Genomic DNA, 13,675 nt, shown 5'->3' with positions numbered 1-13,675 from the left:
ACAGTTCGTCCCCGGCGGCAAAAGAAAAAGAACCCCGCCCGCTCACGCCGGGCGCGCCAATCCCTACCCGCTGCGAGGACGCCTCGGGAGCGGGCCTAGATGGCATCCGTCAAATTTTGTAAAATTCGGACGAGCGTTCATGAGAAATACACTTTTTTGTATTTGTAGCGCCCCCTAGAGCCAATGTTCGTCAATTTTTACAGAGCCTCAGGGGGTCATAGCAAGTAATATTCTAAAGTTTGGCTTGATAGCATTTATGTGGCGAGGATATGGCAAAGAGAATGTTTTCCTAGCTAGCTACACAAATTTGTTTGCCCGTAAACGCGCATTTTTTATCCTATAAACATCTTTTGCAACTTTTGTCAGGTTGGTCTGGAGATGCTATGTGCCAAGTTTGTGCAGATCCATTGCACGGTCTAGGAGGAGTTCGAAAAAAGAGGTTTTTGATACTCGCTTTTTCACGCATAAAAGTCAGGCGGAAATGGGCGTGGCCTATATCACGAGTTCATTAGGATCCAGGGAACGCGTGGATGTAGGTTTTTTTTCATACGATGTACGGTTTGGGGATTATAGGCTCAACGTGTTTTTCTCTGCTATAGCGCCAATAATTGCAAATGGGTCAATTTTTTGGCTGAGGTCTTTGCGACTTCGGACCAATCCTGAAAATGGCGCGTCGCCACCATGTACGTTTAGGCTGCAGCACCACTTTTATGCGGCGAAGAATAATGAAGAGGAGGAGGAAGAAACCTTACGAAAACAATAGGGTTCCACAGCCCTGCTGTGTGAACCGCGTATCGCCTTGCGATTACTGCGGTGCACGCATCCTCGGCTTGGACCCCTAAATATTTAAAAGAAAACAAAGATATTGACAATGACTTAATAATAGTAACAGGCTGAGTGAGGTAACCCCTTTGAACAGGTGAGTTTATTATTGTTTATGATCTCCTACCTCTGATAGCCGCGAGTTCGAGGTGAGCACAAACAGTTTGATGAGGCCCAGGCAGAGCGGCGAGAGTCGTGCTCCCAGAATCACAGCGGGATGAGGAGGGACCTTCCCGTAGCAGGACAGCAGCAGGGCTCTGAGGACCAGGCCGAGCTCGGGGGTCCCGCCCTGCAGGGGACGACCCCCACCCAGAGGAACCACAGACCCCGCCGCAGAACGCCGCCAGCTCACACCACACGGGCGGACGTGTCAAAACACAAGCTGTTAACTAGGACTAACTCCATTATATGAACACACACCATGCATGAAAACGCCATCTCCTGTAAGTGGAGCATCACACACTTTTAATAACTATGTGCCATCAGTTCTGTTGTATTAAAACCAAGTTACACCTATTCTTCTTGAGTGGATAAGGCGTTGATACAGATGAAACTGTAGCATCAGAGAAGAGCAACTGTAAAGTAGTAGTTGTTTAAATTCACTTCCAGGGCGGCCAATCCAAACATGCGTAGAACTCCCCGCTTGGTGTACTGATGATGTCAGCGGGGTCGCGCTTGCTCGGCGCCGGTGGAGCAGTAGACCACCGGAGGTACGCTCTCACACAGCAGCAGAAACCACACAGCTCCAGTGGATCTGAAAGGTGGAGGAGAAGGTAACCACACCACAGGAAGTACACCTGAACACCAGTGATCTGGAGAGGTGGAGGAGAAGGTAAACACCCACACAGGAAGTACACCTGAACACCAGTGGATCTGGAGAGGCGGAGGAGAAGTAAACACCACAAGAATACACCTGAACACCAGTGGATCGGGAGGTGGAGGAGGAAGTAACACACACACACACAGGAGTACACTGAACACCAGTGGATCTGGAGAGGTGGAGGAGAAGTAAACACACACATAGGAAGTACACCTGAACACAGGGATCTGGAGAGGTGGAGGCGAAGGTAACACACACAGGAAAACACTGGACAATAGTATTCAGATCTTTCATAAGTAAAAGTACAAGTCTTCATAGTAAAAGTCTAGATCTCATTAAGTAAAGTACTAAGATCTTCCATTAAGTAAAAGTACTAAGATCTTTCTATTAAGTAAAAGTACTACTATCTTTCATTAAGTAAAAGTACAAGATCTTTCATTAGTAAAGTACTAAGATCTTTCATTAAGTAAAGTACAAGATCTTATTAAGTAAAAGTACTCAGATCTTCCATTAAGTAAAAGTACTAGAACTCTCATAGTAAAAGTCTCGACCTTTCATTAAGTAAAAAGTACTTTGACTTTCATTAAGTAAAAGTACTGAGACCTTCTTATAAAGTACTGAGCCTTTCATAGTAAAGTATATATATAATTGGGGGGGGGGACAGTTAGCTCAGTCCCAGGTGTTGTGTTGGGAACCGATGGTTGCCGGTTTCAAGTCCCAACGGACCAAAGTCGGAGTGTGGTTGGTAGCTGAGAGATGCCACTTCACTGGGCACTGCCCAGGGGCACTTGAGCAAGGCACGTACCCCCCGACCGCTCAAGGCACTGGTCCAGCACTGGCAGCCCCCCCGACTCTGACTCCTCCATTTGTGCTGAATAGTCCTGAGCATGTGTGTGTATTTCAGGCGTGTGTGTTGATTCTAAACAAGTGTAATGTAATGCCCCACAGTTTCTCTTAGATACCATAACAGGATAGTAAATCAGTATAGAACCAATATAGTCAAGATACATAAGTATAGATACAAACAGTATAGGTACAAAACATATAGATCCAAAAGTAAAGTATAACATAACAGTATAGTACACTAACATATAGATACAACTAACAGTATGATACAATAACAGTATAGACATACAATAAACAGTATGGATACAACATAACAGTATAGATACAATACAGTATGGATACAATAACAGTATAGATACAATAACAGTAGGATACAATAACAGTATAGATACAATAACAGTATAGGTACAATAACAGTATAGGTACAATAACGGATAGTACAATAACAGTATAGGTACAATAACAGTATAGGTACAATAACAGTATAGATACAATAACAGTAAATACATCGCTATCAGCAAATGTACTTAAATTATCAAAAGTGCAGTAAAGTTATTTACAATTTTAAAGATGCTTTTACTTACTCTCTTGAAAAAACTAAAGTCAACTAAGATAATTCCCACCATTTGTATCTTTCTGGTACAGAAATTGACGAAGTGTCACATTACAATACTTGGGTATTCAATCGACCAATCATGTTCTTTTAATTGCATGTCCAAGATTTAGTTAAAAAACTGAAATTGAAGTTAGGTTTTTTCTTTAGAACAGCCTGTTTATCATTCGAAGCAAAAAAACCACTTGTAAATGCAACATTCTTGTCCGTCTTGGACTACGGGTGATATTTTATACATGCACGCAACCTCCCGGTGTCTTCATGCTTTGTGACTCGTGGTCTCACGGAAGCCTTGAGATTCATCACAAACTTAACATCTCTCATCATCACTGTTGCTGTATTCTCGGGTTCGGGTTGGTTTTCACTCTCGATTCAGTTTGGATGCACATGGCATCTTTTTATCTATAAGGGAGTATTAGTGACTTCTCTCCTATCTGAACACTTGTATCCTCCCGAGGTCATGCAGGGACACTCCTGCGCTACAGGATCTGTTTATTGACAGTCCCTAAAGCCCGCACTGACATCGGCAAAAGGGCTATTATTAGGGTCAAAAGCCCGAGGGATGCGTGCACCGCGGTAATCGCAAGGCGATACGCGGTTCACGCAGCAGGGCTGTGGAACCTATTGTTCTCCTCCGCCATATTATTCTTCATCATTACCAATTCTTCTCGCTCCTAAAGTGGTGCTGCAGCCTAAACCGTACATGGTGGCGACGCGCCATTTTCAGGATGGTCGCGAAAGTCCGCAAAGACCTCACGCCAAAAAAATTGACCCACTTCCACCACTATGTGGCGCTATACCAGGACAACGCTTGGACCTATGACTCCCCAACGTACATCGGAAATTTAAAAACCTTACATCCACGCTTCCCTGGATTCAAATGAAGCTCGTGATAAGGCACGCCCATTTCCGCCAAGACTTTTATGCCTGAAAAAATCGCGATTTATCAAAAACCTTCTTTTTCGAACTCCTCCGAGCCGTGCAATGGATCTGCACGAAACTGGCACATAGCATCTCAGACCGACCTGACAAAAGTTGCATAAAGATATTTATAGGATAAAATTGCGTCTAATTCACCGCGCGAACAAATTTGTGTATTTAGCTATGGAAACATCTCTTTGCATATCTGTCAAAATAAATGCTATCAAAGCCAAACTTTAGAATATTACTTGCTATGACCCCATAGGCTGTGTACCACAAGGCCACTAGGGGGCGCTACAATACCAAAACAGTGCATTTTCTATGAACCGCTCGTCCGAATTTCGAAATTGACGGATGCCATCTAGGCCCGTCCCGAGGCGGTCTCGCAGCGGGTAGGGATTGGTGCGCTCCCGGGTCGCCGGGGACGACTGGCGCGGGGAGGCTTGGACCCCGTTGGAAACTGCGTGCAGTTCTAGTTTCTTATATTATTATATTATGTATTTTTGTTTTGCAGCCCATCTGCATGGAATCAGCTTCAAAATGAACTCCAGTTGAAGGAGGTGGTCTCACTTATCTCTTTAAAGGCTTTTTAAGGACCAGTCTGCAGAAAGGACCGTTGGATGTCACTGGTTTTAAATTGATTTAGGACCCTGGTTTTTATGATGACATTGTTGTTTGAATAGTGAAAGGGTGTGTATGTATTTTACATGTAAGTGTCTGCTGTCTGAAACGTGCCGCTGCCACTTGCCAGGACACTCTTGTAAAAAGATTTTTAATCTCAAGATTTTTAGCCTGGTGACAATAAGGTTTAAATGAATGAATGAACTTACTGCTGCATTATTTAATTGCATGTTGCTTTTCCTGCTGTGTTATGTTTTGCGTCGCTTCCGTTGACCTGCAACTGTTTTTCGGGTTGATATGTTCACATGGTTGAGTTTGGTGCTCTTTTTCTACACTTTTCTCAACTTTTTTTTTCAATTTAATTCTTATTTTAAGTCACTTTTTCTGTCATTTTTTAATATGTTTTAGTCCATTTTTTTTTTTTTTTTTTTTACAAAATCTTTGTCGCTTTTTCCAATATTTTTGATGTTTCTTGTCATTTTTTCTGATTTTTTTGTTTGTCACTTTTATAAACGATCTTTCTGATATAGAAAGTTTTTCAAACGGTCAAATTGGACCCGAAGAAAACACAACGCGTAACTGGATAACTCGTTATATGAAAAAAAAAAGCCATTCCTGCAAGTGGGCACACACCAATTTTAATAACTTATTGTCCAGTTCGTTTGTTGTTATAATACAGTTTAATACTATTTTGTTTTGAGCACATGTGGAAATATTTGGATGATACTACATTCAAGTTGTATTGAACAAAATGTGTCTGAACGCCTGCGTCTTGCACAGAATGGCATCAATCAGGATGATAACTGGGTCTATTCAATTACTTGTCCACTGGCTTTTGGCACGACTCCGGCACACGCACACGCACACGCACACACACACACGACACACACACCCACACAGACAGACACACACACACAGACACACAACAGGCAAACAGACAGACACACATACACACCACACCACGGACACACACACACACCACCACACACAGACACACCAACAGACAGACAGAACAGGGACAGAACACAGCACACACACCACACCAGACCACCACACACCAACACACACACACAGACAAGCAAACAGACCGCAGACACACACACCCACACACACACAGGCAAACAGACAGACAGACGACACCACACAACACACACACACACCAGACCGGCACAACAGACAGAACAGGACCACAACACACACAGACACACACACACACAGACACCGGCAAACAGACAGACAGACACACACACACAGGACACACACACACACACACAGACAGGCAACAGACAGACAGAACACACACACACAGACACAGGACAACAGGACAGACAACACACACACACAGACACACACACACACCCAGACACACACACACAGACACACAGACAGGCAAACCGACAGACAGGTACAGACACACACACACACACACACAGACAGACACACACATAGACACACACCAGACACACCAGGCAAACAGACAGACAGACAGACACACACACACACAGACACACACCACATAGACCCACACACATCGACACACACACAGAACACACACAGGCAAAACAGAAACAGACAGACACAGACACACACAGACAGACGACAGACAGACAGCAGACACACACACACACCCAGGCAACAGACAGACACACACACACACACACACACACAGGCAAACACAACACACAGGAACACGACACACACACACACACACACAACCACGCAGAGTTAGTGAGTAAGTGAACAACGTAAATAATGTTGTGTTAGCCTGTATGCTAACACAAACACTGAGTTAAGAAAAGGAGTAGTAAACAACCCTATGTCAGCTGTAGGATATTTGGAGATGCTAGGCTAGCTAGCAACAGTAGTACTGCTCTATGTTAGCTGTGGCATAGCTAGGCTAGCTAGCTCTTCATCAATAACAGTTCCCAAACATTACAATGCAAGACGCCAAAGTCAACGCACACATATGGTTATCTTCAGGATCCACTCTGTAATCTCGGTGTAACTCCGATGCTTTTTCGTTACATTCAACAATCTAAAGTCATTTTCACCCATCTTTCCTGTGCACTGCTAACTACAAAACTAGCATCAAATCAAAGGCGGAAACAAGACAGTGCCATGAAGTCCGCCTTCAAAATAAAAGTGCGGATTTCTTTGTAGGGTCCGAAAACGGTTTTCATTGTCAGCGCTCTTTGCAGGAGGGTCTAGAGACTAATTAATAGGTTTTCACTACAGTATTTTTCCTTGGTTACTAGTATTTGAGTTAAAGCAGAAATTACGAATTATTTTGACTAATTTAAGATCAGAGGAAGGAAAGTGATCAGTTGTATTTGCAAAGAGCGTGTAAGGAATCCAATCCTTTTTTGTGGTAATTGGTTAAAAAAGAAACTCATATTTCAGATGTAGAATATTTTTGTAAAGGGGTCAATTTGACCCGAGGACAAACAGGAGGTTGTATTGGAAAAACTTGGTATTGATATAGCACGGGATGAATTGAGCAAGTTGAATTAAAAAAAACAAAGAATTAATGAAAGAAAGTGAAGGGATTAACTATATTGGCATCCTCCTAGACATTACCATCCCTTTTTTGGTAATTTGGTAAAAACAAAACCCTATTTCAGATGAGACATTTTTTTAAAATTTGACACAAATTTGACACGAACAACAAGAGGGTTAAACGTACGTTTTGCATGTGGTTTTAATTTGAAAATCACACCAGAGCAAGTTTGTTTCCTTCTGTATAGCTGACACTGGGGGGCAAAACAAGTTTGACAGCCGCAGGTCCGCGGAAATGTAGTTCAATCGTTCGTTTTGCCTCCCTCAGACTCGCGCGTGAGGGGGGCGTGTTCTTTGCGTTCGCTTTTGACCGAGCTGCAGCAGCTTCCTGTCTCTGGCGTCACACATGTAAGCACAACAGGCCCCTGCTGCCAGCCGGGCTGTTGTGGTCCGCTCGCGCTGCTGTCCTCGTGCGGCTATTCTGGGCCTCCGGTATTTCTCCACCCTCAGACTCTTCAACAACGAGCTCCACAAGCAGGCTGCAGACTCGCTGTCGCGAGTGGGGGAGTACGCGCGGACTGCGGTAAGAAGTCTCTCTGTCTCGGGTCACTCTTGCCCCGTCCTCCCCCCCCCGGTTTCAACTTTCACTAGCTTAAACCCGTCTGCATGCTACCACCAACAAGCGGGGAGATTAAACCCGGGATAGATACCCGAGCTAAGCCTGCTTCTTACGCCGGTGGAGGTTAAAATGTGAAGCTGGGGCCACGGTGGAAAGGAAGGCAGTAGTCGAAGTGAGTAGTGGTGTTGAGTTTGTACATAAGTTACTAAACTTTGGGTTCTTGTAAGTTAATGTGTCAGACCTGCTCCTATCTAGGACCTGCTCTATCTAGCCTGCTCTATCTGTAAATTATAGAGGGGTCTGGACCTGCTCTATCTTGTAATTTAGAGGTCTAGACCTGCTCTACGTAAATTATAGAGGGTTCTAGAACTGCTCTACCTGTAAATTATAGAGGGGTCTAGGACCTGCTCTATCTTAAAATTATAGAGAGGTCTAGACCTGCTCTATCTGTAATATAGAGAGGTCTAGGACCTGCTCTCGTAAATTTAGAGGGTCTAGACCTGCTATCACTGAACTTATAGGGGGTCTAGACCTGCTCTTCTGTAGATATAGACGCGTCTAGACCTGACTACTTCTGTAATTATCGAGCAGTGTCAGACCTGCTCTATCTTGTAAATTATAGAGAGGTCTAGACTTCTGCTCTATCTGTAAATTATGGCGGTCTAGACTTCTATCTGTAAATTATAGAGTGGTCTCAGACCTGCTATCTGTAAAATTAAGGGGTTTAGACCTGCTACTATCTGTAGATTATGAGAGCGGTACTAGACCCACCTGCTCTATCTGTAAATTATAGAGGCAGTCTAACCTGCTCATATCTGTAATTATGAGTGTGGTCTAGACTGCTTATCTGTAAACGTGTCCGCGATAATCTTGTGTGATTATTGATAACTCTAAATAAAAGTTGAATTAAATTGACGTTAACAGTTATGAAACTTTAAGGAAAACCTCGCAAAAAACTGCATATTTTAGCGTTAATCCAGAGGTCAAAAAGCAACGGTAATCTAATAAATACGAATTTTTAAACATTTTTTTCGATGGCAAGTTCAGTTTCTGGTGTATTCTGCCTTTACCGCCGCAACCCGGCCTCATATTTATAAAACTCTATTATCAATCTCAGCTTTCATGACTCAGCGCGTGCGTGTTATTTTGGTGGAAGGTCAGTCAGGTGAACTGGGTTTTACAAGTTGAAGTTGAGATTCTTGAGCTTGCTCGCTTGATGCTGCGAGCGAAATCAATCAGTCTATTTTTAGGGATTTCTTAAATATTTTAAAGCACTGAGCAGTGTTCTTGCATGTTTTTTAGCCCTAGCCTACCCTATCGTTTGACTGGCGCGGGGAGGCTTGGACCCCGTTGAAACTGCGTGCAGTTCTAGTTTATTTTCAAATTTTTCAGGCTTTTATACAACAAAACAGGACAGAAAAAAGCCACAAACAACGGAGCTGCCAGGAAAATCAAGATTAAAAGCATGTCTTGGATAGATGTAATAATGCTGTCATCTACACGTTCAGATGTCATAGCGATACAAGTTGCAATACAGCCAAGAGCACATCTCTACAGAAAAGAATCACATGTTTTTAAGATAGTCAATGAAGGGTCCCCAGATGCTCAGAAAGCGGTTTTGTGTTTTAGAGTTTTGCATGCGTTTCCTTTCCATCTGGATGATCCCAGTCTTTTCGTTAAGCCGTTTTTGAAAGCAGGGAGGAGTGGGCGACTTCCAGTCCAGAAGAATCATTTTCTTTGCGGCAACCATGCCAAGCATTAGTGATTGTTGCAATTGTCAATTCTTTAATTGCTAACATGACCTAAGGTCCTAAGGGGTTTGACTGGTAAGAGGAGATTTTGTTTAGATATGCCAAATTGTAATTATAAAAGTGATTATTGGTCGGATTATATGTTTTTATTATTTTTTTGTTGTTAGTTGTTGGCACTTGAACCTGAACACGTTCATAGCAACACAAATGACAAGGGATAAAGTTAGAAAACATGTTTTTTGATAATAAATAGGCATGGTTTGCCTAATAGATTTGTTTGCAGAAGTAATAAATAATATATTTCAAGATAATAGTATTGTTCTGGTCTTACAGGGAGGTGTGTTCAGGTGCATTCTGGGCGTGCTGGTCTTACAGGGAGGTGTGTTCAGGTGCATTCTGGACATGCTGGTCTTACAGGGAGGTGTGTTCAGGTGCATTCTGGACGTGCTGGTCTTACAGGGAGGTGTGTTCAGGTGCATTCTTACAGGGCGTGCTGGTCTTACAGGGAGGTGTGTTCAGGTGCATTCTTACAGGGCGTGCACTTAGATTGTTAAAAGCCCTTTGTCTCTCCCAACAAACTGAGGTTGAAGTTATTTTTTGGTTATTGAAATACTTTAAAAGCTATTGGATGTTTTGCCATGAAATGTGATGCATTCATGACCCCCCCCCAGCCACCCATCATCTGGTCAAAATGTCTGTTAATCCTATCAAGAGACTTTTAAAATTAGAATAATCCAATTTAAGATTCTCAATCGCTTTAATTGGACCCCCCCTGACTGTTTAAGCTCAGGGACAAATCTGTGCTGCAGCTCTGATTATTTACTAGTTGCTCATAAATCTGATATAATAATAATAATAATAATAATAATAATGATAATAATTTGACTGAAAATCATACTAGTACAGAATATAAAATCCTCTATTCCAGACTCAAGCAACACAAAACAAATATATATATATACACACACATTTTTTCACATGTTACATCATATATTAGCCCCATAGAGCATATTGATGTAGGAATATACATTTGATTTGTGTTTTTTGGGGTGTTTTATTTAATGTTATAGCATTTTAATTCTTTTTTTTTTTAATGATTTTAAACAGTATAAAACTTTGGACTAAACTTTGACGTCTACCCATCTGAGATCCACTCAACATCCTCTGATCTTAACTATTAGTCAAAATAATTCATAATTTCTGCCTTTTTAACTAAAAACATTTGTATAATTTGATATAAATGAGGTTTGTTGACCATGAATTCCAAGAATAAGGGTAAAACCCCTCATTAAACCAGCTCAGGTTTTTTTAAAAACACCAAAAGCTGGAAAAAGACACAAATTAATCACATAAAGCGGGAAAAACATTGAAAAAGCAAAAAAAAAATGTAATTTCAAATTTGACCTGGAAGGACAAGTTCATGGTTAACGGGAAGACAACACGAGGGTGAAATGAAAACAAACACATTACATAACAGAGCGGTTTTAGTCCAGGTTTCTTATAATTATAATTATTTCTTCTGCAGCAGCAGCTCAGGAAACATGAATCTGATCGTTGGATTTGGCAGCTCGCCTCCGAGAAACAATACATATAATACAAACTTTATTTCAGACCCAGGTGGATCCATATCACAATAAGAACATACACAAACACAAAAATACAAAATACAAAAAAAACAAAGCCTTCCACAATGTTCAGTGTCTAATATACGGACATGTTCGCCGATGGTTCCCCAGTCTGGAGGAGAACCTGACAGAAACCACCTACAGGGTCAGCCAAAAAACAGGGATTATGTCATTTTCTGACTCAGATACACTTTGACTTTGACAAGAAAACAAAAGCTGTCCATGATAGAAAAATCCTAATTTCCCTTTTGCTTCCCTCCCCCCTGCAGTGATCCTGAACAGCAGCAGACGCTGGTCCCTGACGGCCGTGTGTGTAGGCCTGCTGTCGGAGACCTGCGTGGCTCAGGCCTGCGAAAACCTGCCCTGGAGCATCCAGGACATGTTGACGTTGGAATGACACATGTGAGTATTCTCAGGGAGAGACACGGGATCGAGGACGCCGGCCTGGGCCAGACAGACGCAGGTGTTAATGAACCCTCTACACATGGGAATGGACATGTTTTCAAGTCTTTTTGCAGCAGAAGAGACATTGTTGTTGTTTTTTCTGCACTCTTTGGAGAGAAAAAGATCCATTTTTTTTATTTTGGAAGGATGTCAAGGAGTTGGCATTGGCCCTCCTGTTTTTCATTTTAGTTTAAAAGTGGACAATAAGCTCAAAATTCAAGTGAGATTTTGAGCTGAGGCATGGGGACGTCTCCGGATTTGAACCAAGTTCTCACAGCCACTCTACACAAAAACACACACACAGACACACACACACACACACAGATGCTGAGGTTGTAATTTCACAATGACGGCTCCTCTGTTTGGACAGGACCCGGCAACGAGCTCCACATTCTTCAGCTCATTGGTGAAATGCTTACCTTAACTCACACACACACACACAGAAACACACACACACACACACACACACACACACACACACACACACACACACACACACACAGAGCACACAGGAACACAGGCACACACACAAACACACAGGAACAGCGGAAACTCACACCGAAACACACACATGCACACAACACACAAACACACACACACACACACACACACTCACACAGGAACACATATGCACACAAAGCACACACACACACAGGAACACACACAGGAACACATGCACACAGGAACACACACATGAACACATGCACACTCACACAGGGACACATGCACACAACACACACACACACACAGAAACACACGCACACAATACACACAGGAACACATGCACACTCAGAAACACACACATAAACACACACACACATACAGAAACACACACACATGCAGTGTAAATTGTGAGAACAAAATGAGAATAAATTGATAAATAAAGCAGAGTTTTGACATCCCATCATTTACTGCCATGTTTACGTGTGTCAGTGTGTTAGAAGAAGGGAAACTGATGTTAAAGCTCAGGGTTGGATGTTTGCTCCAATATTTAGTTTTGGGGCTTTTTAGAAAATAAAAAAGAATTGTAAATAATGAAACATTGTTTTCAAGCTGCTTGTTTTGTCTGACCATCATTCCCAAACCCCAAAATATGTAATTTAATATGTGACAATTATACAAAACACATAAAAGAAACAAATCCTCACATCTGAGAGGTTGGAACCAGAAAATACAGAGAGGAAGGAGAGGAAGGCGAAGAGGACGAGGAAGGAGAGGAAGGCGAGGAAGGAGAGGAAGGCGAGGATGGAGAGGAAGGCGAAGAAGACGAGGAAGGAGAGGAAGACGGAGAAGGAGTATTAGATGTTAGAGGAGGAGAGTGGAATGCCTAGGAGGTAGGAAGGCGAGGAAGGAGAGGAAGGAGACGAAGGAGACGAATGAGACGAAGGAGACGAAGGAGAGGATGAAGGCTGCCTGCCCGGCGAAGGGAACACACACAACCTGGCTGAACACACTCATCACTAGCTAGCTAATAACGACAATAAAGGCAACCGCACTTTACCAAACCTTTATTTGATGCCACTTTACTTTCAGTCACCAGTGCCACCTGCTCATTAGACACACACTCACACACATCTACAGTCCGATGGTGCAGCATCGGGGGGGCAACCCGGGGTTTGGTGTCTTGCCCAAGGACACTTCCACACAGGATCGAACCCCCAACCTTCGGATTGGCAGGCGACCACCGAGCCAGAGCACACTGCATGTTACCACACGCCTGGGAATAGCTGAGGAGACAGCACACGGTGGAGGAATGTTGTGTTAGGTGTCCTCACCCTGGGTGGAGCTGGGCTCCGGTCTCTGGGCGGAGCTGGGCTCCGGTCTCTGGGCGGAGCTGGGCTCCGGTCTCTGGGCGGAGCTGGGCTCCGGTCTCTGGGCGGTGCTGTGCTCCGGTCTCTGGGCGGAGCTGGGCTCCGGTCTCTGGGCGGAGCTGGGCTCCAGTCTCTGGGCACAGCAACAAAGCCTGGATCCTTTTAGGGTTTGGATGTGTAACAGAGATGTAACAACAACAATGTGTGTTCTCATTGGTCTTCCCAGGAGAGGGATGGCAGTGGTCTAGACCTGCTCTATCTGTAAAGTATAGAGCGGTCTAGACCT

General features: G+C 43.2%; 1 protein-coding gene across 1 annotated transcript in view; it reads left to right on the top strand.

The window, feature by feature from the left end:
* arv1 (ARV1 homolog, fatty acid homeostasis modulator) overlaps window positions 1–12,482 on the top strand; it is a 14,241-nt gene extending 1,759 nt beyond the window's left edge. Inside the window, exon 4 of the mRNA XM_032542602.1 lies at window positions 11,404–12,482. Within this exon, the coding sequence (XP_032398493.1) occupies window positions 11,404–11,531 (128 nt within the window). The 3' untranslated portion in view covers window positions 11,532–12,482. The remainder of the gene's footprint in view (window positions 1–11,403) is intronic.
* Window positions 12,483–13,675: the final 1,193 nt, after the last annotated feature.

The sequence above is a fragment of the Etheostoma spectabile genome, chromosome 18 (assembly GCF_008692095.1).
Source record: "Etheostoma spectabile isolate EspeVRDwgs_2016 chromosome 18, UIUC_Espe_1.0, whole genome shotgun sequence".
Classification (NCBI taxonomy): Eukaryota; Metazoa; Chordata; class Actinopteri; order Perciformes; family Percidae; genus Etheostoma; species Etheostoma spectabile.
The sequence above is the reverse complement of the archived record's forward strand: the minus strand, read 5'-3'. Positions and strand labels throughout refer to the sequence as shown.